The 27,556-nt window shown below is 43.5% G+C and overlaps 3 protein-coding genes across 5 annotated transcripts; 1 reads left to right on the top strand and 2 right to left on the bottom strand.

Moving 5' to 3' along the window:
• Positions 1–262: 262 nt before the first annotated feature.
• LOC139660770 (actin nucleation-promoting factor WAS-like) lies at positions 263–4,955 on the top strand. Its single transcript, XM_071538994.1, has 11 exons — positions 263–499; positions 1,361–1,501; positions 1,692–1,778; positions 1,928–2,024; positions 2,667–2,696; positions 2,986–3,021; positions 3,144–3,339; positions 3,482–3,660; positions 3,784–4,382; positions 4,548–4,659; positions 4,772–4,955. The coding sequence occupies exons 1-11, from the start codon at positions 398–400 to the stop codon at positions 4,828–4,830; spliced, it is 1,638 nt and encodes a 545-aa protein (XP_071395095.1). The 5' UTR covers positions 263–397; the 3' UTR covers positions 4,831–4,955.
• A 144-nt stretch (positions 4,956–5,099) lies between these two features.
• sema3ga (sema domain, immunoglobulin domain (Ig), short basic domain, secreted, (semaphorin) 3Ga) lies at positions 5,100–15,485 on the bottom strand. Its single transcript, XM_071538993.1, has 18 exons — positions 15,065–15,485; positions 13,181–13,317; positions 9,965–10,125; positions 9,751–9,813; positions 9,521–9,640; positions 9,225–9,318; positions 8,996–9,115; positions 8,726–8,871; positions 8,508–8,622; positions 8,339–8,408; positions 8,064–8,208; positions 7,712–7,934; positions 7,520–7,608; positions 7,388–7,429; positions 6,824–6,981; positions 6,634–6,701; positions 6,379–6,506; positions 5,100–6,277 (listed from the first exon to the last, which is right to left on the bottom strand). The coding sequence occupies exons 2-18, from the start codon at positions 13,290–13,292 to the stop codon at positions 5,870–5,872; spliced, it is 2,262 nt and encodes a 753-aa protein (XP_071395094.1). The 5' UTR covers positions 13,293–13,317; positions 15,065–15,485; the 3' UTR covers positions 5,100–5,869.
• Positions 15,486–20,132: 4,647 nt separating this feature from the next.
• On the bottom strand, positions 20,133–27,307 carry tspy (testis specific protein Y-linked). 3 transcript variants are annotated; one of them, XM_071538987.1, is made up of 8 exons: positions 25,796–27,307; positions 25,556–25,633; positions 25,348–25,459; positions 24,108–24,262; positions 23,321–23,397; positions 22,845–23,002; positions 22,023–22,085; positions 20,133–21,740 (listed from the first exon to the last, which is right to left on the bottom strand). In XM_071538987.1, exons 1-8 carry the CDS (start codon positions 26,759–26,761, stop codon positions 21,568–21,570), a joined length of 1,782 nt encoding a protein of 593 aa, XP_071395088.1. In that variant the 5' UTR covers positions 26,762–27,307; the 3' UTR covers positions 20,133–21,567. The 3 variants fall into 3 exon arrangements, with proteins under 3 accessions (XP_071395088.1, XP_071395087.1, XP_071395089.1); XM_071538986.1 differs by having other exon boundaries at positions 22,845–23,005; positions 25,796–27,304; XM_071538988.1 differs by having other exon boundaries at positions 22,023–22,067; positions 22,845–23,005; positions 25,796–27,300.
• Positions 27,308–27,556: the final 249 nt, after the last annotated feature.

Raw genomic sequence — 27,556 nt, 5'->3', positions numbered from 1 at the left:
TTGAGATATTCTTCTTCTTCTTCATTTACATAAAAGGATAAGTGCACTAAAACGTCACAGTTGTATGACAATAAGCTGTAATCTGAATTTACACACAGGAGGAGAAAAACTGAGAAACAGAGCACTGCCTCTTCTGAAAATGGAAGTATCACATTCATTTGTGCTCAGCGCTTGAGAGAAGGAAGAAAAGTGGGGGTAGAGAAGTGCGGTTGTCCCTTTCCTGCTCTGAGTTGTTATGTGCACATCACACATCACAGAAGAGAGAAGAGGAACTTCCTTGACACTCTTGAGCTCAGTATTCTGTCGGTGTTGAGAGGAGAGGAGAGGACGGGCACTTAAATGCCGTACGCAATCCTTTAAGACCAACTGGGAGATTTTGTTTTTTCATCAGAGGACCATGAGCCGTGGATCCAAAACTAAAACGGAGAGCAGCCACAGCTCTCTGCTGACCCTGCAGGAGAATGAGAAGGTGGAGGAGCTGCTGGGCAGAAGGTGTACTGTAAGTCCTGACCTGGCCTGCTGTAGGAGTTATACACTGTGTCTGTCCTGGCTGTTGTGTGCTTTCTGATGCGAGGCTATGTTGTAAAGAGAATGTTGTAAAGTGACAGGAGGCATCCAGTTAGTACAGGTTATCCTAGTAGTTGCATACTAGTCTTCACCATGTCAACTCTCGAGCCTTGTCTCTGTTGCCTTTGGCGGTGAAGCACCATGTCTAGAATTTTTATGAGCAAATGTGAGAGTTGAGCCGTTAAACCACAGGCTTTTATTAGCTTTCTGTGTGTTTTAGTAGGATATTAGAATTTGAATATTAGAAACTCCAAAGGTAATTTGGCATATTTGTTCTTTAAGACAGCTTCAAAGGGATCTCCTGTATTTTGTTACAAATGCAGTTTAAAATAAGTTGCTGACATTAGGTCATCAAAAAGGAGGCAGCTGTAACAGGAAATGGTGGCTGAACCATTGCTTCCTCTGCTGACAGAATTAGAGGCTGTAGCTGGGTCTAGTCACACATCAGAGCAGAAGTTGCTCTCTTCAAGCTGGTGAGGTGAACTAAGTGTTTGCCTTCAGTTGCGGCTGGCTGGCATTACAAAAGAACAACAATAGATGGTGATGACCCACACGTTTTAAAAAGTAAAACAGCCAAAGTGGCCGTTTAGAGCAACACTCCACTGCAAGCTGTTATCTATATAAATGAAAGCACTTGAGGAAGTGAGTTGCCACCACAAAGCTGCAAAATATCTAGTGAACTGCAGTGAAATGCTGAAGTGCCGTATCAGTGCTCCATTGTATCTAATGTGTGTTGTGTGTGTGTGTGTGTGTGTGTGTGTGTGTGTGTGTGTGTGTGTGTGTGTGTTTTTAGTCCATGGCCACTGCAGTAGCACAGCTGTACATGGCTCTGCCTCACAGTCCGTCCAGCTGGAGCCTGCAGCACACTGGAGTGGTTTGCTTCGTCAAGGACAATCCTCAGCGCTCCTACTTCATACGCATATTTGACATGAAGGTAACCACACACAGCGGTGCCGTTATGTCAAGGGCCTGAACACATGAGACTGACCATGAGAGCTTTAGGCCCTCTTCAGACTGGTTGTTCTAACCACCACATTAAAGAATTAATACACAATGACAGAAGACGACTCAGATCTGACTGCTGTTGCAAGGCTGAAATATTTATCATGTTTTTATTTCCACAGGCAGGGAAGCAGGTGTGGGAGCAGGAGCTCTACAACCAGATTGTTTACTGCTGTACTCAGCCATACTTTCACACTTTTGCTGCTGATGTAAGCAAGAACACACACACTTTTTCTTTTTTTTTGCAATTTCTTGAAATTAAACATGCAACTTCCTGTGTTGAATATAGAGAACTTCAGAATATTGTGGGGTTTTTTAATGAGTGTGTGATATCTTGTTCATTTCTAACACAATGCAGGACTGTCAAGTGGGGCTGAACTTTGCTAATGTACAGGAAGCTGAGGCTTTCCAACACGCTGTGGAGGAAAAGATTAACCAAAGAAATAACCGTCAAGGTCAGCGAGTTCAACGTCTCCATGTAGTTGTTTGTTTTTAGAATTACAATTCATGTAATTGAGTTTTTAGATTATGGTTCATAGCCATATCTTAAAGCATAACTCCTGACTTTACAATATTTATACAGTATATTCGTAAGATATTCAGATGGTTCTTTGACTTAAGAGTAGTCCAAAAACTCTGTGCAAGTGAAATGGTTTGCTTCTTCAATAATTGCCACACAAATATCTAATCACTGGTTATACTACATCAATGTGATTCAAAGGGGCAACTGCAATATGTTTCATCATTCTTAGTCAAATCAATTGAAATCCACTTAAATGAGGATGATTTAAACCAAAATTTGAAAGCTTTCAGGCCAAAACTCTTTATATATTCAGATACATCATTAGCAAGCAGTCTAACAATCAGTAGCCTATGTGCTTTATAAAACATACCAAAAAATAAATAAATTCTCAGGACAATCTTTAAAAAATGCAGCTCTAAATGGTACTGTATCTATTACAGCTTGCTCTGCTTTAGACAAGAAATAAATGTGTTAACTTTAAGGAAAAGTCAGTTGCAGAAATGCCATACATTAGTGTGATGAAGTGCTGCAAACTGTTTTTTCACACTCTCATATCCTCTGATGTTATTCACAGATAAGAAACAGCGCCCCCTGCTGTCTAATGGTAAGATGCAAATATCGTAGTATAGACAAAATGTAGTTAATAGTGGGGCGCCCTGGTGGCTGACCGAGTAGAGCGCGTACCATAAGGCTCAGTCCCTCCCGCAGCGAATCCGGCCTGCGGTCCTTTGCTGCATGTCCTCCCCTCGCTCTCTCTCCCATACCTTCCTGTCTCTCTCTCACTATATCTGTCCAATAAAGTATAAAATGCCCAAAAAAAAAAATCTTTAAATGTAGCTAATAGTGAATGTAGTCCTTCCTTCCTCTTTTCATGTTGTCTGTCACTTTTACAGAAAGAGGCGCCCTACCTCCACTGCCACATGGCAAAGGTGCGTCCCTCCTCATCCTCCTCCTCTGCATGTCTTTCTGTTGGAACTATTATTACCACCCATGATGCATTAGATAAAACGAGTGCCAAACTGTATCTAAGCTGTCTCTACTGCAAAACCAGGACCTGCTATCGCCGGTTCTCCCTCCATGGCCACGGTGGACATCCAGAACCCAGATATCCAGCCTTCACGCTACCGCTCTGTGCTTTCACCAGTGGCTCCCGCAAATGTGACCAGCAAATCCAAGAAAGAGAAGAAGAGCAAGAAAAAGAGCACCAAGCTCTCCAAAGCAGACATAGGGGCACCCAGTGGGTTTAAGTGAGTAAAGTGAGATGTCAAGAGAATCTTTGTTATTTTACTCCATATCCTCTATCTCTATTATCCGATCTATTTGCTCAAATTGTAGCTGTATCTATCAGACTTAATTGTATTGCACTCTCTCCTGTTTCCCTCCTGTCAGGCATGTTACTCATGTCGGCTGGGACCCCAACAACCTCGACCCCGATCTGCTGAAGCTGCTCTCCTGCGCTGGGATCGGTGAAGCCGAGATGAGGGACGAAGAAACCTCCCAGCTCATCTACAACATCATCGAGCAGTCCGGAGGCATGGAGGCGGTCAAGAAGGAGGTGAACCAAGGAGGTGAGACTGCATCATTTTGTGCTTCCTCTCCAACATCATTACTCTACTGATTACTGTGAGGGTCTAAAGCTCTGCTGGGTTGTAATCCAGCATCTTGTCTTTTCTCATTCCTTTGCTCTGTAGCTGGACCTCCGCCCCCTCCACCTGGCAGGCAGGGCCCTCTCCCTCAGGTGCCTGGCTTCTCCTCCTCTGCCCCCGCCCCTCCACCTCCTCGAGGCCGCTCTGGCCCCCTGCCCCCTGTCCCGGGCCAGCCACAGCGAGGGGGCCCCCCACAGCCAGCCCCGATGCGCGGAGGCCTGCCGCCCCCACCTCCCACGAATCGAGGCGGACCTCCACCGCCGCCGCCGCACTCCACGTCTTCCCACTTCCCATCACACCCGCCCTCTAAGTCCTCTCACTTCTCCCCGCCGCCGCCACCCTCCATGTCATCCCATGCCGCTCCCCCTCCCCCGCCTCCCTCTGGCCCGCACCGCTCCATGGGCCCTCCACCTCCTCCTGCACTGTCTGCGGCCAGCAGGGGAGGCCCTGCACCTCCACCTCCTCCGCCTCCTCCCCCTCCGCCCCCACAAGCGCCAAGCTATTCAGACTTCCCTCCTCCTCCATCCGCTGGCCCACCGCCACCCACCACTCCATCTGGGGGAGGGGGAGGAGGTGGAGGTGGAGGTGGATCTGGGAGAGGGGCTCTGCTAGATCAGATCCGACTGGGGAAGAAGCTCAGAAATGTAAACCAAACTTTTTTTTTTTTTAAATATTCCACAAATATATATATGTCAACATGCAACTCTTGATTATCGTACTGAAATGCATCATAAGTAGAGTTTAACTTGAACACTTGAGCCCCATGTTCATGTCAAAATGGCGTCCTGCTGTCCCGGTGTGTATTCTAGGTGACAGAGAGTGCTGATCCAGCTCCATCTGCACAGCCAGAGGGAGGGGAGGGCATCGTAGGAGCTCTGATGATGGTCATGCAGAAGAGGAGTAAAGTCATCCATTCCTCTGGTAAATATGAATTATAAAAATCCTCCTCCACTTTCCATAGAAGGCAGTTCTGAAAACCTTGAATCAAGAGAGTGAAAAAAGTCTTATACTTTATATTTGTCTTCTGTTTCAGATGAAGGTGAAGATGACGGTGGGGATGATGACGATGATGATGACGAATGGGATGACTGATATACGAGTTGTTGTTCCTGTGGATTTTCCTTATATTTGCCCATAGGCAATGAACTTAATGTGACTGTGATTTTTACTTGTCAACCCCTAACTTGCAACACTGTTAAATGCTTTTTGATTTGTCACGGGTTCGTTCATTGCAGTCTGGAGTACAACTTGAATATGATTAAAACTGAGTGAGTGATTCAGTAAATATGTAATTCAGTATAAAGGACTGAAAGTGAAAGGCTAATTTGAGAATTCAGAAATCTTTATATATTTGTTTGAACATTTCCAGTGTAGAATTTATCAGCATGACAGCACATAGCACTGTGTTACTCACAATGAAGGTGAATGGTGGCTCTAATTGGAAGATAATTCCATTTAACTCCATTTGTTCCTTGTCCTTCCATTGAAAAGAGCCTTTTTAACTTTTGCAAATACAGTATTTGGCAGAACAACAACAACAATCAATACTAAATCTGAGCCAGTTTCATTCCCATTTTTATAACATGTACATATAAAATTATGTTCCTATATTTCTCATACATTTGTGCAAAGAGCCCTAATTCCCTCTAAAACCACCACCGACAAAGTGCATAACTGGAAGAATACTGTTTGCCATATCTTCAACACACACATAGGTCACTAGAGCACAGGACAGTAAGGGAGTCATTACATGACATGACAACATCCAATGGAATTGGTTTGAAAGAATACATTACACCTTACAGACAGCATTATACATCGAGGTTGCGAAAAAAAACAACAGAGTAAACTGTACAATTTGGAAACAAATAAGCATGCAACGTATGCATTTATACCCTTATATTATTATCATACAATACAAGAGTAAACCAATGGCTTGACCATATCATGACCATATATATTATATTCACAATCAATATATTACATTTCTATTTCAAGATACTTAACGACGGCATGAGAGCATCACCTGCTTTTGTGTGAATGGAGGTGACGCACAATCATGCGTGTCAAACATGGAAGTCCACCTAGAGTCCAGACAGGCCAGTATTGGACGGCGTCAGTCCCGTTCTCTCTAGCCGAGGCCTTGTTCCTGGCTCTCTGTGTGTCTGCGGCTGGTGCGTTTGCGCTGCTGCTGCTGCTGCTGTTTGGGACTGAGTTGCTCCCAGTAGGACTGGCAGTACTGGTTAATCAGTCTAATCTCAGGTGGGAAGGGCGTGGAGACGAGGGGTGATTGCTGGTAGGGCTGATAGGAGTTGTGGTGGTTTTGTCCTGCCGGGCGACTTTTTGGATGTTCGTCCTCATCCTGAGAGGTGAGGGCTAAAACAATGGCCCGGTCCAGGATGCGCAGCGCTACGCGGGCCACCGTGTGTTTGAAGTTGTTCTCTGTGGCGAGGCAGTGGTAGAGCCCGGCGTCTGATTGGTTGAGAGACTTCAGAAGGATACCGTGGTTTGTCTTCAGGACTCCCCCCACCCGGTTGAGCTGCAGAACAAAGAAAAGACAGTGAGAAAGTGTTTGAGTAAGGATTTCTAATGGTGGGTGATTCCCTTGATGTTTAGAAAAACGTAATTGTTCTTCCGTACCACTTTCCTCTTTCCCTCTCTCTGGAAGAGCCACTTGACTGTGGCCTGGGGCGAGCGGGGCTGACACTCCAAGAACGTACTGCTGCCCTCCACCCCAAACTGCACCGTCTCTCTCAGACGTTTCTCCACTGAACAGAAAGAACAGAGGAAGAGAAGTAGTGAGAATTGATTTTGACGAGGTTTCAGCAAAAATTTGAAGTGACCAGGATCCTTGAACACACACACACGCACACACACACATAAAAACTGCCACACCTTTGGCATTGAAGCCTCTGCACTGCCTCAGTGGATCGCCATGCTTAACGTCCTGTCTTCTGCTCCTCCTGAGACAGAAAATCAGAATTTAGAGGGAATTAAGTTGAGTTTACATTATTGCTTTGTAAACTCAACTTTACTGCTGCATAGGAAAGACCTGTAAACAGTCTGTGAAGATAGTGACCCTGACCTCTTGGTGGAGGGGGTGAAGGCAGAGCAGCTCTCTCCATCCCAGGCACAGTAGGGGTCCCGGGCCAGGCAGCAGTCAGAGCAGGCCCTGCCGTACGCACCACAGCGGTGCAGGGACACCTGGGTCAGCCCAGCATCCGACGACACGTACAGCTGTTGCTGTGGTGACACAAGCAAAATAAACTCAAATCAGTGTGCTTGTGAAGAATGGAACATATGTAATTTATTCAGACTTTTCTTAATGATCCCATGAAATGGCATCTTTACTTTTGATGCATTTCCTGTTGAAACAGGATGTTGGGGCGGGACATAATGCAGTGAGGGATCATTCAAAAGTCTAAACCAATTAAATATGAGTCAGGGAGAGAAAGGCAGTTTTATTTGATGGGAGGGGTGCGGAGGGGCGGGACTGTTAAAAAATCTGGTGGTTTTATTAGTTTATTAGTTTATATTTACGCCTACTAGTGCAGCATGAGGTCACCATGAAAGATACTCTGTTTTCCAGGAAGTAAATGTAATTGGAGTTCATTTCACGGGGACTTTAAATAATGAGAATTTTGCTTACTCTTTTCGAAGATATCTTCATTGTTTTGACAGGAGCTCTGGTCTGTAAATTAATAAAAAGCAGCCAGATCAATACATCTTCATCTTTGAGATCAATAGTTTAGTCTTTTCAGGACAACATATTGCGACATACCCTGAACACCTCCACTTCCTCCAGAGTGAGCTCCTCCATGCTGGTCGGGTCCTTGGGCAAAACGATAACTTTTTGGACAGTGCCGCGATCTGGGTGTGTGAGAGGGGGGAATTATATTTAAGACATGCTTTTCCAGACTAATCCTTCAGTCGGGCCGGTCCCATCAATCTTTCCTCGCTGCGTCTCTCTCACCTGTCCCTAGGAAGATCACCTCGTAGCGTCCATCCACAGCATCCACCTGATCCACCACCATGGCAGTGTAGCGGTAGTCCACGCCAGTTCGCACCACCAGGGGGCGGCGGTGGATAGGATAAACAGGATGGTACATGAGGGGATGGGCTCTGATGAAGTTCACTGCCTCGTCTGAGAAGTCCTTGGAGGAGCGGATGCCGGGGGTAAACGTTCCTCCTGGACACTGGATGGGAGGAAAGAAGGGGTGGAGATTTTTTTTAATTGGTTTGCTAGGTGTACGGTTGGTTGCAGTTTGGTTGAATACATACTGTATATAATTGGTCACTTTGGAGATAGCGTGAGTGAAACCTACTGTTCCAGGCCGTGGGTAGGGGATCTTGCCAGTGTATTCTGTCCATTGGTAATTATGGCCGTGTTTGTGGGCAAACGGTCCATTAAAGACGTTCCGGATGTCGGCCATGGAGTACACACAGACCGCTGAGCCCTTGAACACAGAGCTAGAACAGAAAAAAGACAATTATGAGAGGTAGGAGGCAGCTAGCACCCAACCCCAGAAATGAAAGATAGGGAGATGAATCCTATATAAAAATGGATAAGAAGACATCCAAGCATCCATAACCTGCTCACCCAGCGGTAGTGAAGAGAGCGTACACCACAGGGTTTCGTTCGTCCTGTGTGGGCTGAATAAAAACATCCCCTGGAAGAATAACGACGGCCAAATCAATAACACAATCGTAAAAGCAGTTTCAATTAAGATGCAATCAGTTTAAATGGGGGTATTGTATTGTGGCCTTACTCAGTTCATCAAACGGCGTCTCCACCCCGTCTTCTCCGATCACGGAGCAGATGAGGCGAGCCTTCAGGAACGTCGTCCAACGGTTCACCAGGGACTTCTGTCCACCCTCGTCGTTCTAGACAGGTGGAAAAATCAGGTTACAACTCAGTACAACAGCCTCTGCTTCATATTACGAGCTGCATAGATTGTTACTACAGATGGAATTTGGTTTAACTCACCAGACACACTCTTCCCACCCTCGCTAGAACGCTGGGGCTCGCCCCGCCGCCGGAGTCCAGACTCTTTTCACGGAAAAAGAAGTAAAGCTTGTCGTCGTTCCTTTCAGCACTGTCGGGGATCTGTTGGATCTGAGTAAACACAGGCTCTAGAGGATAAAAAAAAAGACTAGGGATGAGAGGAGTGAAGCTGGTGGTTGAGATATAAAATGAGAGGAATCATAATAAACTATCATCAGCAACATGTACCTGCTCACACACGCACTTACTCACCATTGAGCCACCTGGAGTCATATTGCTCCGTCCTAATTGCTGTTCTTCCTCCCATGGTCCTAAACAGGGCCGCATCTGTACTCATGAAGTCAATATGGACACCTGCATAAAGGTTCCCATCTGCAAAGACAATGGGACATCAGAGAGATGGCAGATTAGGGTTCAACAGTACAAGGAGTTTAAAAGGCTTTATCAGGTTTTTTTAACATATAAATGAAGGGAATCTTACTGATCAGAACAGCAAAGTTCTCCTGGTTGGGATCATAGGAACATTTTCCCTTCCCTGAATCCACATACCCAGGGACCAGCCTAAACAGGTAGTCCTGCAGGAGCAGATTAGAGAGGGAGAGGACGCATAAAAATAGAGCGCTAACACGTCACAAGGGAGCATGGGAAAATTGTAAACAAATCAGTGTCCCAGATTGTAGTCCTGAAATATTTAGCAGGACAAAGCTTTCCAGGCCTGCCGCTGAGGGACTTTGTGTTAAATCCCGCTTTAAGCACTGCACATTTCTTTGTGTTCACCTCTGCCCTCCAGCCTCTGTTGATGAAGGTGCATATGGGTTGGTACGCCCCTGTACCACAAGTGTAGAGGTGGGTGCGGTTCCACGGCTCTATCAACCGCACAAAGTTGGCACACTCGCCCTGGGTAAAGAGGGTAAGACAAATGGAATTCAAACACCATGGGGAATCATTGTCCCATCTTGAAAAGTCTCAGATCCTTGAAAGAGCAGCATACAAGAACAAGATCCCACCTGTCTTCCCTTTCCTGTCATCTGACATTCTCCCTTTCTCTTGGCAGATGCTGGCCAGTGGATCTGCATTGAGGAAAGTACAGATAACTGTTAAATTCCCCAAAATACAGAATTATTAGGGATTACATTTACAGATCTGGAGAACTATACTGAATACCAGATACCAAATAGCAGACTGCATTTAAGAAAACACAAACTGTTGGTTTGTACATACTATGAGTGGCTCCTTGTTGACATTGTGCATGTCCAGGGCCACCAGGTACTCCCGGCTGCCCAGGTAGAGACGGCCTTGGTCCTGATCCATCAGTAGGATGCGGTAGTCGCTGGTGTTGAAGGAGAAACTGAATGGCCGCGCCGCCCGAGTGTCCATCAGTTCTGTGGGGCAAACACACATGTATAGGGATGCACACACATGCATGGACACACACAAACACACACAGTTTCCAGTGGGAAAAGTGTTGCAGCATTGTCATAAATGTCTGCACCGTTTGCACAACAAACTATTTCATATCCAGCAGGGGGAGCAAAGTTTTCCTTTACTTAACTCTCAAAATCTGTTCATATTATTCCCCTAACGCCTTCACTTAAAATGCTTCATCACTGGCTTGGATGAATTTACGGTCCCTTGACCAACACCATTTGTCACTTATTTTTCGGTAAAATGTGTGTCAGTGATTAAATATGACTCAACTTAGAGCATTTTAAGAAACAGATTCGCTTTTAAGATCTCAATATTTTATGCGTTCCGACTGTCTGATTGAGTTTAAGGCACCGCATGCCCTGTGGAGCTAGACGAAAAAGCAGGTCCCTTAGGATACACGGTCAGTGGAACTCAGAGCTAATTCTTAAGATCAGGGTTGTGTTCGGTAGAGCATGACCTGTTAAGACATGCTGAAATGGAAAATGTTTCTCGTCTTTTGTTTCACGAGGCATTCTCCCGAAAGCTTTGATTGAACAATTTTCATCTGCTGTAAAACAAATGGACTCGGCGCTGCACTACTCTACCTCAGAATGTGAATTACTTTCCCCTCCTCCATCCACACAATAATTCACTGCGGTATTTTGAATTCACAAGGCATCACACAAATCATGTGCATGTGTAAGATATTCATCATGCTGTGTGCAGACTGAGTCATGGCCTATGGCAGAGGCATGTGAAAAACAACAGGCTTACAATCACAAAGCAGTTCACAGAGACTTTCAGAAGCTGGCTTACAGGGAAGCAGGAGGAAGAGCATCTTTATTTACTTCAAAGTGCCTGCCATCTTCCGTTTGAGGTCAATGTTAACAGGATGCAGTCAATGTGCCACTAAAATAAGCTAAGCAATCGCATCTTTGGCAGCAGCGGGATGGGGTCTTAGAGGTGGGGCAAGGTCCGGTTCTGTTCCTGAGAGGTAAACACAGGATAACAAGCCTCTGGCCAAGCTCCACTGGGCCATAGTGGACTCACAGCACAGGCTAAAACTAGCAACGCCACACCCCTATACATGTCTCCATCCTCCGCAAATAGCAAACAATGTACTGCCATCATCCGGTAAACATCCAGAAAACACTTATCCCCTGACAACATTGTAATAACAGTGGAAAGAAAACACTGTAAACAGACATATGATGCAGGTACGAGGCTACAGCTAGGCCGCTATCAGCTTTCATATTTCAACTTGACAACATACTGTCACAATGGCAATATTGACAATTACCTTTCAGTCCTAGGCATAACAAAAATATGAAGAAACTGACTGTGCTGAGTGGGCATGAGATCCTAAAACGTGGCTTCAATTACACCGCACACTCTGCTCTCTAGCAATGCTGACTAATTCTGTCCGACTAACAGTCGAACGGGACTCAGTCAATCCCTTTGAAGTGTGTATAACTGACACAATTTCCCAGAAACAGAGGAAACAATACAAGATCTCTATCCTCTGCAGGCCTCCCATACCCCAGAGTCTCTCCCGGGCGAGCTCATTCGTTCAGAAGAGTCACATGCACCCCCCACCTCTCCAAAACCTCCTCCGCAGGCGCCTTTGGGAACAAAGAGAGTCCCTGTCACAAACAATGAACAATAAATTCTTAGAGTGGCAGAAAACAGTTGGGTCGTAAATCCAACTTTTCTCCCTTTGCTTTGGTATTAGGGGGAAGGGTGACTGAGGTCTGTGAAAGCGGCCACCGTTATCTCTAAGCCCGTGCCAACAATCTAATAGTTCAATACTTCTCAGTTGTCACTTATCACACCAGCTGCTGTATATTAACTCATGATGGAGTGCTCTGTAATGATGTGGGCAGGAACACGAGCTTGTACAAGACCAAATGCGTGTACAGATTACTACTTCATGCAACCTGCTGTAAAACACAGTGGTGTGTATAAGCTGTTTACTGAATGGGATTAGAGTCAAGGGTCATATAAAAACGCACTGCAATTACTCTCAAGCTGTAAAATGAACCACCGCCCTGTACAATGACTATGTACTATATGTACACAGCTGATTTCAGTCATGTCACTGCTGTCAGACTGTAATGGGGCCACTTTGGGTCATTATCATTCACAGATTTCATGATTATCTCACCTCTGATCTGACTTTCAGTGGCTGGTATGAAGCAAAAAATTGTGTAAAATCATTGTTTCTTATTGTGTAACAAGATAAGGCACCAAACATGCTAACATTGCCTAGACCTGACCTGGGAACAAAATGTCTTGACTCAGCTCCACATGAAAGCAGTAAGGAATTTCATAAATCTGAGTCAAACCTCTAATTCTTATTTACAGGTACTTGAGGCGTGCTGTGTGTGTGTGTGTGTGTACTTGTGGGTGTTGAGTGAAGAAGTGACAACATCATAGGGATTTAGGAATAACTGTAATCATCCAGCATTGTTTTGATCAAAGGTGTCATCCAGGTATTTGTAACATAAATCTCTACCATTACAGCTAATGAGGACAGGGAGCAGACTACATGGGAAAATCCCAAATGCCGATTCCATCTGCCCCAGCTTGTATTCACACCTCTTGGCGATGATATTAAAGTTGGAAAATACCATTTTGCGCTTGTGATCAAATTTCACTCGTTTCCCTGTTGTGTCATTATGTTAAACATCAAGAACAGAGCAGAAACGTCAGATCTGACTGTGTGTGTGCATGTGGGCTTTAGGGTGTGGGGAGAAACTTTTTCGAAGGGCACTACCAGCAACGAGCCACGCAACATCCACCTTTTGTTTTCTGTGGTGCACTGTTTGACATGAGGCAGGAAATACGTTCTTTACATATGTATAAAAAGGAAACATAACCGGTGGTGCGTATGTGTGAGTGTGCGCGCGCGCACGGATGTGTGTGAGTGCGTATGTGTGAGTGACTAAGGAGGAAACCAAATAACCAAAAGAAACTATTACGACAATCCCAGCTGTCATTGGAGTTTTTAGTTCGTCTGTATGAGCTCACCTTTGAAGGAGAGGCGAACCCGTGGGGCGGACTGCTGCAGGCCCGAGCCTCTGTAAACACATAAGGCCAACAGGAGGAGTTGGACCCCAGATGCTGTCATGGTAACAGTCATGCAGGTAGACCACAGAGATCTAAATCTGGACGAAGAAAGACAGAGGAATGAGCTATTATTACAGAGCGCCCCATGAGAAATATGAGACAGAAAAAGAAGGAAGGACAAGCAAGAGACTCCCTCTGATCTCCCTGATCAGAAGATTGGCACACAGCCTTCTGAGGCGAGATGTATAGTTTGGCAGGAAAGAACAAAATCCAAATCTGCACACCTGCTCTGGAAAATATAACAGCCCTATTCTTTATTTAGAGCACAAATGTAGGGAGGTATGTGTAAAGACTATATACAGTAATGGTACTTGCAAGCAAAGAAACTTTCAGAAAACAGGACCCCAACACTCATCAGTGATCCTCTTTCTCTCTGACTGTCTCTCAATCTTTCAACAAAGCACACCTACTTTCCAAAATGCATGACTGAAATACATGACAGTTCAAAGAAACAGGTAGTCCTATCTGAAACAATTTCTGACAGTTTAGGGGTGTTGAAAGGTAGCCTAACTGTTAGACCTTAACTCAAGCATTCATTATGCATCTGCACTTTGCTGGAGAGGATCCCATATAAATTATGAATACTAAAAGCTGAGTCCATAACATCCATTAAATTGTCTCTCTGAAGGTGTGCTTTGCTTCGGCTATAGGCCATTCCACGGCCTTTCTTTTTCTCATGACATCCATGTAGCCAAGGCAGGAAATTATGGCTTTTAAAAGAAGTATTCATGGTTCAAAACTTAACAAACTTCACAAATGCTCCTATATTCATTAGATTTCATAATAAGGTGTGCTGAGATAAAGCCTTTAGACCAGGCTTTCCCAGCCATGGAAACTATGTGGGGTCCCATGATATGAAAATGGGGTCCCATGGAAAAATTTGGATCAAACTAAAATGACTGGTGTGCTGATCATTTAGAAACTAAAAACAGAAGCCACTTCCTGGCCTGATTGCCATGGACCAGCTCACCAGAGCAGCTTGACTTCTGCCCCCCTTATGGGTGACTTATATTCAGTATGTGTAATCACACTGATGTGAACAGATTTCATGAAGAGTCATAGGAATTTGTGACCTAAATACAGGATCACCCACTAAAAAAGGTTGTAAACCCTTAATTGTACTAATCCTATAATAGATTTTATAATAGAACAAAAAAAAAACTATAAGACCACTATAAAGTCACTACTGAGTACCACAGACACAAAAGAATTCCCTTTAGGAATTTTATCATAAGCATTCCTATAGGTAATTCTTATATAGGGAATTAAGTTAAAGATTTTGGGTCTAAACATATGGGCTATCTCAATAGTATAGACTAAAACCCAATCCTACCCATTACACTTAATCTAGGGTCATCTAAAATTATGATTAAAAAAATATAACTAGAAGCATGATAGATATTCATCAAATTCAAAACCTTGAAATATCTAAATTGCGACCATCACCAGTAAGAAATATCACTGGCGTGCCTGTGGTAGTCAATGGTGATTTTATGGTGACCCATTGTACCCACGGTACTTCTGTAGGATTTTCTATGGTAAAAATTACTGACCGGTGGTAGCGGCGTGATATTTGAAAGTTTTGCTGTAATATTTACACGGTATACCTTTAAAATGTATTATAGGCTTCTACTATAACCTAGTTCGTTTTTCCATGGGGAGTGCACACTTACCTGTGAACTCAACATCCCGAGATAGAAACCGTCCTATTTACTTCAATGATCTACAGTAGAGAACATAGGTTAAAAGTTGAGGTTGAGAGAGAGAGAGAAAAAGTTGTCCTACCTTTGTTTTCTGACTTTCTCGATACCCGCTAAGCCACGGAGATTCAAAACTTGCAGGATGTTATCGCTGCATTCCCTGCGTTTCGCACCTCGGCGCGGTATTGGAAAATCTTTCCCAGCCCTGCGCAGGAACAAAACAATCCAATGCGTTTTAAAATCCCCTTGATAAAAAACGCTGCCTAGTAATCGACGGTATTTCTTCAGTGTAAGACAGAAAAAAACAAAACAAGCAACAATAATTGATCCCTGAACGCTTATTCCACTCCTCCCAAAAAACTTTCAGTATGGATGGCAACAACCATCACCATTATCTGATGCGATCAAGATGCTGCTCCATGTATCCTTTACTGGGAGTTTGATGCTGTTCCAGTCTGAATCAAGTGACCAGGTGCAGGTGTTGGGAGTCTGTCTGTCCCGCTGTCCTCTCCCTTCTGTTCTCCCCCACCCTCCCTTCCCTCTCCTGTTGGCCCACAGCAGCATTGGACCAAACCTCTTGGTACACCATATGGGTATTATTAACCCTCTTGCTGCTGGTGAGTTTATCACACTGCTTCCATCTACACTGGCTTCAAGGTGTAAAAGTGAAACTATTTATTATTAATCTATATAGTTTTTTGGCCAAGTTTATTTGCACTGGATTTGATTGAGTTTGATGGAACCTGATGTGATGGACTTACACCCACTGTCTTATATAAATGCTTTTCTCATGCACCAGGAGGGCTATTCTTACACACGAATGCAGGAGCAGTGATTCACTATTAATGGGGAGCCAGTTCTGTGTCTTGAAAAATGCCACCATTACTCTACAGCGGGACAGATGAAAAAGATTCCTGGGATTCCTCTTTGGCCAGCTCCTGGGCTCACGACAACGGTGACAAAGTCAATTGAGGGGGGGGGCTGGACGCAAAGGACATGCATCCTCTTAATACAGCCCCGAGCTCGAAATTAAACTGCTTCGAGAGTGCTTTGTGGTAAGCTCTGACGCAGTAGGTGCACTGAAGACACAAAAGCAGAGGCTGGATATATTCTGAGCAATGGCCTTGCAGACAGTAAATAAAATAAACACATGGAGCAAAGCGGTGCGTCAGTGACAGCAATGTGTGTGAAAAGCCAAAGAGGAGGGCAGTTCCTGGCAAACTTCAGGAACCTTCAGTTCAGACTTCCCTCTCCCAGAAATGACCTTTATTTGACAACATTCTTGGGTTTCATGTGTTTTCATGTTGGGTTTTAACCAGATGTGATCTACAATGGTGTCTCCAAGATGTGTCCAGGTTTAGAGCGGAGGGGGTCTTTGTTTCCCTCTCTATGGGAGGCATCCCTCTCTTTCCAGCTGAGGAAATGAGTCATGAGTGTGTGCTGAGTTCAGGTTTCCGTGTGCTCTCAAGTTTGGCCATGGACAGCAGCACACTGCCCGGCTCCCACTGCATCACAAGCCCCTCTAACGTCACCCATGGCTCTGATACTGCACCATTCAATGGTCTTATCTGAGCAGCACCCACCCACTATTGCCTCAACTTGCTGAGAGAGATAGGAACCACTGTGTGTTCACCACCGTTACACTGGAATGGAGATTTTTACTCTGTGTGAGTGGAAGGACCAGACACAAAAGGGTGCGAATAGGCCTGCTACCTACAGCATGATGGATGGATTTGGTATTACAGAGACAGACAGCATGTGTTAGAAAGCAAACTTTGTGTCTGTCTGTCTGGTCTACAAAAAGCTTTGTCAGGAGGATCTTCTGGTCTAATGGATAGGTAATGTGAAATGTGAGGGAGACATCCATCTCTGCAGGACAAGAAGGCTCCAGTTGAATCCCTGACCCTCAGACACATCAATCATGTCATCAAGTCTAAGGGCGGAGTATTGTCCCCTGAGGAAAAACAACCCATTATTTGACTTACTGACGGCCTTTTCTGTATTGATGAATTGAACATTGAGAGTCTTTGAACAAGCCCTGCGATGGACTGGTGGCCTGTCTCCCGGCCTTCCACCCAATGCATGCTGGGATAGGCTGCAGCCCCCCTGCAACCCTGAGAGGAATTGAGTGGGTAGAGAAAATGAAGGACATTATTGATCAGGATTATTCCAAAAATGTATAACCACAACACTTTCCAGTTGCAGGAATATTTCTCTCCCAGCTTTTTTTTTTTTTGCTTACAATTACTATCTTACAGGACAGAAAAAATGTAAACATCCAAAACTTAAAGATATGGGAACAGGTGCTGCTACTGACATCCACGAACTTCACGCGCCAATGAATATCAAAAGAAGAGAACAACTTCTGAAAACATCTTTGACACGAAGGTGCGCATACGTGGCGCACATTCCAGTCGCAGCTTGCTTGCCTCGCACTGTATTGGAAGTGGGGAGATAGCAGGTTTTTACAGAGAGGACAGTCTTCCCTGAGCTTCCTTGCTGAAGCTCAGGAAGACGGAGCGGCGTGTACAGCATGCCACGTGTCCACCAGGCCGGCCAGCCAGCCAGCCAGCCACCATCTGCCTTGAAGACAAGACTGGCACTCTCCTTCACTATAAAATGCAGCTGGGAGAATCAACAGCTGTTGAAGAATAGCTCCTTCCAAATAACAAAGGGGGGGGGGGGGGGGTGCACAGAAAAAGAGGGATAGTGAGTACTTATAGAAAGTACAGTGCTTGTGTCTTGCAAGGTAAATCTGTCACCACTCTTGCATTAGCATTTGGAACCAGCTGAATGAATGAGTGTGCGGATGTTCTAGCTAATTAAAGATAGATTCTGTGGTTTTGGAGGCACTAAAAAGTCCAGAATGGTTTTGTTTTTAGTATGCACTAAAATCTTCACTTCAACTCCATCTGAACCTGTATCACAGACATCCTTTGTGCTTACATATGTATGGAGAATCCCATTGGAAAGCCTGTCAGGTTTAAAAAAAATAGCTCTTCTGGAGACAAATTCATATACCCATATGCATGCACATGTGCACACAGACATGGACACACACACACACATACACTCGCTCCAACAAGCTACAGCTCTGCAGCTTCAATTAGAATGAAAATCATTCCCCTTTTCTCTCTCTCCATCCCCCCCTCTCTCTCCCTCTCTCTCTCTTTCTTTCTCTCTGCGTACATCCTTGAGACGCCAGGCTCCAGGTGAATTTCAATGTCAAAGACAAGTAGGTAATACAAGCGCTGCAATCTGTTCATTCTGTCAATTGGTTTGCGTGTGTACGGGTGTGCATGCACGTGCACGTGTATGTGCGCGCGTGCGTGTGTGCATGTGCGATGTGAATGGTGGGGGGTAGGCCTATTCATCTGTCTGGTGTGATCATGGCTCTCTGTAACTGGGCCTAGGCGTCACTGTGCACTCTGTGATCTCCCAGATAAGAGTCATCCATCTGCCGCGCGTATCTGTCAGGGCCTGGGCGGCTCGGCTTATCGCTCCAGTCATCTATTTCCCTCAATCATACTCACTCCGTTCTCCATTCTCATCCCTCTCCATTTTCTCTCGCCACAGTTCAAATGCTGTGTTTAATCTTGATTAGCTGTACAGGCGGACAGGACAGGCATGCGTGCACACTGTGGTATTTAAAACCTGCAAAAATGTATGGAACCGGCAACGTATGTGTGTGCATGCATGTAGGCGCACAAATGAATGCACACTTTCACAAACAAGCCAACATGCACGCACACACACACACACACACACACACACACACACACACACACACACACACACACAGGTAGATGGCAGTCAGGGGCCCTGCTTTAACCTATCAGATTACCCGCCTCAGCGCAACACAAGCCCTTTTCTTCCTCATACTCTACACCATACAGTCATTAACCTGGAGAAAAGCTCCTTGTCAACATCAATCACACAGAAGATGGACGAGTTGCCAGTGTGTTATCTTTTCATTTTTAGATTTGAGTTCATTCTGCAGTGAATCTGAGGAGCAGGTTCCAGGGAACTACCTTGTGAAACCTGAGAATGCGTCAAGCAGCATGACAAGAAGATTTGTGTACAGTAGCAACACGGCTCAACCCTGGGGAGTGTAGTTTACACTAGGGAATCCATTTAGGCTTTTACCACCCCATACATAACAAAGCCTTCACAGAAAGCCCTCAGACCACAAACAAGCCCAAGCAGTGACATTGTTGTCTCAGCAATCTGTACATAGTTTGTCATGATCAATATTGTAGGAACCACCTCCATTATTAATTCATAGTCATAAAAACATGTGTTGTGCTCGAAGGTGGTACACTAACCCACTGGGCTGAATAAAACTGCTTCAAAGATGAGACAAACACTGTGTTTCACATGGGATCATTTGATGGGATATAATATGTTTCCATTGCCTGTATTAATAGTATATCCCCATCCTAGAACTGCATGCCTCTGGGTGCTGGGCCTACAGCAGGACAGGTTTTTGCTAGTGGAATATTTATAGCTGTGCATTAAAAGTGGAATCAAGGGTTTAAGTGTTCCATTGCAACATCGCTGCTGTTCCTTTGTCTGGGCCTGTCCAAAAATGTCTTGCCTGGGGCTATTTGCAGTGCTAAGAGTACATGCAAAATGTCAGTCATATCACATACCCACGTCATATCAAAGATGAACTGCAGATTGACACTTACCTTAAAGGCTATCAGTAGTATTTTTTTTTATTCTTTCCTACAAGAAAACAAATGTTGTAGCCAACCTACATATCCCATAAGTGTTTTCTTTCACTACCTCATGCATAATTTGTTGTCACTAGTAAAACAGACTTGAGGAACAGCTGTGCAAGATTCAACTAATCATCCTCATTTATGTTGGGGCACAAGAAAATTAAATCTTTAATACTGGCATCAAAGCACTATACAGCATATCCATCCCAAACCAGAACTCACAGCACACCTAGAGCGTGGGATGTGATAATGATCTTAACTACACTGCCATCTTCTGGCTCTGCTGTACACAAATTACAGTTGAGTGAAGGTCCAATCCTGGTGCACAGGAAATATTGAAATGTCCTATACTGTATGTGTTCATGTGTGGTGATGTTGCAAAGTGCTGCGCAAAACACAACAGACCACAAGGTGAAACAATTTGCTATTTTATTAGGTCTGACTCAGAAGGTGGACATGATTTTATCTTTAAGCAAACAAAATAAAACAAAGCCATAAACAATTAGGTATTTTTAAACTACAGTGTTCTATAAAATGCAGCACACAAAATATAACTTTCTGATCATGTTTCCTATGTAAAATTCCAGATTATTTGAGAAATTTGTCATTTAAACAGATCTACTGCCTTATCCAAAAGACTGTTGAAATATTATTTACAAATCATTGACTGCTAAGAAAAGTAAGTAAATACAAATACTAGTTTCGTTACTGTCCACCCCGTACTGCTGCTCTCAACTTAACTCATCTATGACTGACATTTGAGCACAGCAAAATATTTCCTCTAAACAGCACAGCCATGTATCTAATGTAATCATTGTGTTACGTCTCATGCACACAGGCATGTCGTACAGTGGAAAATATGTAGAAAAAAATTTAATAAATACCATATTTTTTTAAAGAAATGACCACAAATCAAAAACACAAAAACACAAATACAAACTAAACACAAAAAATAAAACTTTTGAGAAAGCAAATTCAAAGTATTATTCAGTTAAAACCTTAGCAAAAAAACTATCAGCTACATATAGCAGGAGCATGTTACAAAATTTAAGTATCCACAGAAATAGGTCAATGTATTGATTAAATATAAACTACCCGATGAATTTAAACAAACATCATAGATGGTTATAAATTGATAAATTGTGTTAACGGGGATAAAGGTTGGTGTGCAGCAACACTGAGGAAATGGAAGGAGAGGAAAACACAGGCAGTACATCAAACAATATTTGTTTCTAGTTACTACAGTAGAGTACACCTATCTTATACACAGCCAACAATAACCAGAGAGAAAAAAAGGTCTCAAAATCAATATGTTTCTTTCAATAAAATCACCGCCACAATCATCCCTGAGAACAAAATTTGGTTCAGTACTTAGTGCATCTGAAATGTACTGTCACTATCTCAATTTAGCTTAAACAAAGCTTTTACCTTGTCACATATTCTACAACAGGCAACCTTGAAATGACCACTGATGCCATTGAAGGTTTCAGTAATATTTGTTAGGAGAACTTTCAATGAAAACAAATTTAATGCCAACAAGCCAAGTCAAGGCAATCAAATAAAGTCTCACCTACCTATGGGTAGGCTGTCATATTTTATTCTCCATTAAAGAGAAGACTAATTGTACTGTGTGGCATAATATGCCTAGGAACCTGTTCTAGAAAAACATCTGTCAAAAAGTGAATTAGAGTACATTAGAATACACAGTATAGACTGTATAAAATAGAGGGGAACACGCTGCCTTGGCTTTTTTTTTTTTATTAGTTAACCCTGATTTAAAATGCTGTTAAGCATTTTAGGTATAAAACAACAACAACTACAGAGCTTCTGTGCATAAAAAATGACGAACATTGGGAAGAAAGATTCAATCTTTGCTCTCGTCCTCTTCGTCAACCTCAATATCCTCTTCATCGTCCTGATCTCTGGCCTTCTGTTCCCTTGACGACTCCTCGTCTTCATCGACATACACCTCCTCATCCTTCTCCCCAAAGGACTCCTCCTCATCTTCTCTGGCCTCCTGGTCACTGTCATCAGAGCCTGGGGGACAAAATTAAGACTGTTTATGTTTCAAGGGATACACTTTGGGTAAGGATGGCAATGATATAAGAATAACTACCCAAATAAAATCCAAACAAATCTGATTTTGCGTTAATGTAGAGCGCTGTCACATTGTCAAGTAAAACTGCATAATCAAGAGCAGAGAAAGAGCAACAGAAACAAGAACAAGCCAAAATGCACCGCCACCCCAAGATTTCCCAAACCCTGATTGTTTGTGATAAAGGTGAATTTGCAACACTGCTGTTGAGGGTGATGTCTTACCGTCAATCACAATTTCTCCATCATCCTCCTCCTCTGGGCTCTCATCTGAGGAGGAGATATTGCCTGTCTATTCAGTTTAGCCTGCATTACTCAGACATTTGTATTTCAACTACAGGACAACAAGCCCATTGAGCTTGATGCTGACAAGCCCTTGGCCTCTCATTCACAACATAAAGCAGCGGCAAACACTGTGGATTTCATACATGGAATCATTTTATAACAGCTTTCGTATGGGTGCTATTTGCCATCATATGATTTAAAAATAAATCCTAAGCTGTATTAATAATAGAATACTAGTGTATCAACATCAAGTCCAATTAAATGTATTAAGTGTATCTGTATAAGTGTGTAAAAGTAACTGCAAACTGTACCCAGGGTTCCCACACTCATATAGACATCAAATTCAAGGATTTTTCAGTGACTTCAAATGCCTTTTTTGGTGAAATTCAAGGACTTGAAATTGGCATGTTTTGGGGTAAGATATGACATCATAGAGGCCTCTTTTTTTTTACTTATGATCGCAAATATCCATCACAGGGTTTTCCTCAGGATGTATAGTCTTGTGGTCCTAGCATCAAGGTCCAGAGAGCTGAGACATATTGATGAATTTGGGTGCTGAAAAATCAATTCATCCATCTATGGGTTCAAACCATCTATTCATTTTCAAACACTTTCAAGGCCTTATTTAATTTTTCTCAAATCCACAAACTTTCAAGGATTTTAAAGGCCTGTGGGAACCCTTTCTACCCCAACAGGCCCCCGGGGGCCATCGAGGGTTTCAGCTGTCTTTAACATGAAAGCCAATGGCAGCTTGTTACTAACCTGCACTTTGCCCCCTCTCTTCCTCATCGTCATCTTCCTCCTCCTCCTCCCTGCTGTGGCCTTGTCCAGCCTCACCAGGCTCCTGGTCATCGTCTGAGTCTGAGATCACCACACACTCGTCCCCATTGCTGTTGTCAGCTGCTCTGGCCCCACTGGTACTACTGAAGGAAGGAAAAACACACACACACACACACACACACACACACACACACACACACACACACACACACGTTAAGAATGAACACCCTAATGGCTTCAGCATGCATTCCGCCTGGCTGATGGTGTCCTCCTGGCAGACAAAATTTCAGGAAACTGTTAAAAGTTTTCACATGAACTATAATTTAGATGTCCTGAGGCCAAGAACGTTTCTGGACTATATAACCTTAATAAGCAGTTTGTCCACTGACTACATATTTCACTGTTTCTGCAGCTTGACTACATTGAGAAGTGGTATGAGAAGTGGCTGTGTGACGTACCTGCCATTCTCCCTTGGTTCCCAGAGAGGAGTGAGGTAGTATCTCAGAGGGTCTCTGTACAGGTCATCCTTAAGTATCTAGACATTGGCATAGACATTATTTTCAATACATTTGGATGAAAATGCTCTTTAAAATCTTTTAATACACCATATACAGACCTGCTACACAGGCCTCTTCCAGCATACACCTTACACATATGACTGCAGTAGCATGTGTATTTTGGCGTATTTTATAGTGACAACTCATACTAGCTAGCCGCTTTGCCAACATACAGGCTAGATACTGCCAGCTCATGTTGTTGGCATCAAGTGTGTGTTTGCATATTGTCTGTGATATTAAAAATGAGCCACCTCGATCTGCATTACTTGCAGACGAACAGTACAAATGATACAGACTGATTCATCATTTTCAACCCAAGAAAACTGTTGCTTTCATGACAAAAAAGGAAACAAGCTTTTACTTTTTGCTTCATAATTCAAAGTACCACTGTCACCATGTCAGCTCCACAGACACTTGACCCAATTGGGCCAGTGTCTGATCAATTGACTTGCCCAAGTCAATGTCTACTGGCCCTGGGCAATCAAGCAATCCTCATTGTTGAACATTCCAAAATGTACAGTACAAACTTACAGTACAATGAGTGCATACATTTGTGTGTACATGAGTGTGTACATTTTAAGAATGGTTGGCCCCCTAAACCTGGCAGTGTAAATGCCATGCTATATCTGTTGAGTTACACAGGACCACATTTCTGTGTGCTATATTCACGTACTCTTGTCTCACTCACCTGTGCTATATCATCTCGTCCTGGGTTGCTATGGTCACTGAACCAGCTGAAGAAGGTCTGGTAGACCCCACGCGACGACTTCCTGGGTTCACTGTGGGCCGTCAGGTTCTGTCCACGATGCCACAGGATGGGGTTGGAGAACGACACAGGAGATCCTGAGACAGGAACAGCCAACATTAAAACTTAAGTCCTGATCCAGAATTTAAATGGCCATATTAATTTTAGGTATTTTCACAGATTCCAGAGCTTGACTTGTACAGGGGAAATAAGCATTTTTGTATGCGATCCTTTTAAAGCCTCCAAATACAAGCAAAACTCATGTTTAGCTGTCACACACTGTCTGCTTGCTCAATCAGTGAAGTGAATACACCTTTGTGATAGAAGTCCACTCTATAAAAGCATCAATATATATTCAACTCACCACTGATACATAATGTTAGGTTCAAGATCAATGCTGTCATAATATCAGAAGTGCAGTAAATATACCAATTTCCCAATAACAAATGAAGTTTAGGCCTGCTATGGCTACTTTTTCTTTCTTTTTTTTTATATAGACAAATAAATGTATAAGGGCATCATAAAGAGTAAGTTGTCAGGAAACTCTGATGTGAAACTGTGATTTGAATTGGTAAATTCTGTGATCCAATTGTAGTTAGGTTCATCAGATTATTCTTAAAACAATATTTGCAAATATCACAATACCTTGTCCTTGACACCAATATTGTGACAATAGCCACGTTATTGCAGCATTTACTGTACAGTTGCACCGTTTCTACATTGTGGGTGTTGATGAAAACAAGCTTGCTGAACTTCATCTTGGGTTTCCTGGCCATACACTCCTCAGACTCACAACTTTTTGTCAGTTCTTACAGAAAATGTTTCTTGTAATTTATTTCAAACCCAAAATATGACCAAATAACTTTCAAATACCCTGTTTGGCTATTAATGCATTTTGTTAGGTTTGATTTTAGACAGGCATGTTTTTTTTGTTAGGCCTACTAAAAATATAACCAATTAAATTAAAAAATATATATATAAATATTATGTATATGATAAATGAAAATGTTGGTATCTGACATTCAGGTGTCACCCAGCTACACAATACATCTTTTATAACTCCAAGATGCATATTGTGACTTCTTGTATCATGATATGGTGCATGATACTATGATGCATGCCTTTCTGTCAAATATGTATTTTTTCTACGCCTTGACATTAAACTCCACAGACTTATTCTCACCCCCCATCCCAAGGTGGAGCTCCTTCATGATGATGTTGTTCTGGAAGTAAGGGTTCCTTCTGAAGTGGAAGCGGATCCTGTAGCCCAGTTTGTTGTTCTTGAAAGACTCAATCTGAGAAAGACATGAGAAAATGTTTGAATTTTGCTACCAGGCAAAATAGCCTACTTTGACTTTGTTAGAATGCAACCCCAATTTTTTTTTTTTTACCTCAAGGTCAATCATGTAACTGAGAGCATCTTCATCAGTCTCATCGATGTGAGCCGACAGATGAGGATGGTTCAACAGCTGTCACATTGGAGTCAAGGATAAACAAACAAAAATGATTTTCTTTTATGACTTCACTCACTCAAACACAAACGAGGGAGGGAGAGGGACAGAGATAGATTTATAAAGATAGAGAGAGAGAGCGAGAGAGAGAGCGAGAGAGATTTCATCATTTAAGGATACTGCCGTGACCCAGAAGCCAGGAATGGATTGTGTGATGGAGCTGCGCTGGTCCAGATGCGGGCGCCGCTGACGACTCATCTTCAGCTCCAGCCGTTGGTGAAGCCGGGCACTCTTTTTCTCAAGAGCTTCCAGCCTCATCTGTACCTGCGCTAGAAGAGCCACTGACTGTCTTATCTCTGGGGCCATCTTAACCGAGACTATGGCACACTCCCCATCATCGTTGTCCTCGTTGTCAGATGGAAAAGAGGAGCTTGGTGTGGAGGAAGAACCAGGTATGGAATCATCTCCCTCATCTGCGTCTGGGATGTTCTCTGCGTCTTCTCTGTCAACATTATGCACTGATGTGGAGCTATCAGCTGCAGCTGCCTGCGTTTTAGAGCTTTCCTTTGAGGAGTCGTGGCCACCACGGTGTTTGAATTTACTCCCCCGTTTCTCCTGTTCAGCTCTTTCAGATGAGCAAGGAGTCTCTTCACTGTCTTCCCCATCTCCTCCTGTAAGACTGGCAAGTGCTTCAGCAGCTGCTATGGCTGCTGAATCGGATTGGTCCAGGGAAGTTGAGGGACGATACTCTCCTCTAGCATCTTTCTCAGCATCTACTTTTGCATCACCAGATCCCTGTGCATCTGAGGACTGTGGTTTTTCGGTGCCGCTGGCATCATGACGATCAGCCTTGGTTGAGTTGTTGATAGGCAGGACATTGGCGCTACCAGTGTTGTCAGAACCATGTTCCCTTTGCACAACAGCTGGTTCTCCCTCGCTATCTTTTGCTTGGTTCCCTCTCCCAGTTTCTTTACTTTCCGCTTCACTATTTTTGCAACTTTGTGAAGTCGAAAGCGTTTCATTTGATGCGTCACTTACTTTGGTAGATTTGCTGGGAATCGTGCTGCTTTCATCCTGGTCGGGTGACGGACATCGTTTCCTCGACCCAGAGTCAGCGGACTGCTTGCAGTCCGTCAATTCACTCATGCTAGCTAGCTAGCCAAAATAGCTAACCAGCTAGTTAGCCAGCTAGCGTAACTAAAACAAACTTAACTAAATCGATTAGACACCACTAAGCTAGTTAGTTATTTAACCACTGCGATTATGTTCCTCAGATGACAATATACATATTTAAGGAAGCTAATATAGGAAGCAGCTCTCTTGTTTTTCCGCGGCCTTGCGTGACAATTAGCTGGCTTTGGCTAACGTTGCTACAACTAGCTAACGTTAGCTACTGTTACCCACTTCGTGTGTCCTTCGAATCATAGCTGTACCCCATTTTCTCGAGTAAAAGTCCAACAAGCAAGAGTCTATAGAAATAACCCAAAATATCCGTGCTATGCAAAGCTAGCGCTTTGTTTAAAACCAGTATGCTTTATATTTGTTTATATTTGCCCTCTCCCTTTAGCTTACTATTCGTGCAGCGACGTGACAGAAAAACATTTCCCTGATTGGCTACGGTACGTCGCGCTAAAAGCTCTCCACCAATCATTTACAAGGGTTTGTTTACATGGATCAGCTCTAGCAGAGTAGGGACAACTGCGCAGCGAGCAAGTGCAGCTGTTGTAGTCACGAGATGATTCTGATGCCATGCTATTGAGTTCGTCAAATATTATTGGAAAAATGTTGTAGATTAAAACAATTTTTACTTTTTACGGGGTCGTCTTGTAGGAGTAAGTGAAACAGGCGACGTTACAATTTATACAATTTATTCATTATATTCATATAGGCTACAGAGGGTTCAAGATCTCAAACGTCAAGCCAGATGAAATCGAGCAGTTG

Source organism: Centroberyx affinis, unplaced genomic scaffold (assembly GCF_046629955.1).
Source record: "Centroberyx affinis isolate AG114_WGS23_722 - 3 ecotype Tasmania unplaced genomic scaffold, CSIRO-AGI_Caff_v1 ptg003381l_1, whole genome shotgun sequence".
Classification (NCBI taxonomy): Eukaryota; Metazoa; Chordata; class Actinopteri; order Beryciformes; family Berycidae; genus Centroberyx; species Centroberyx affinis.
Note: the sequence above shows the minus strand (reverse complement) of the source record. Positions and strands in the feature narration are given on the sequence as shown.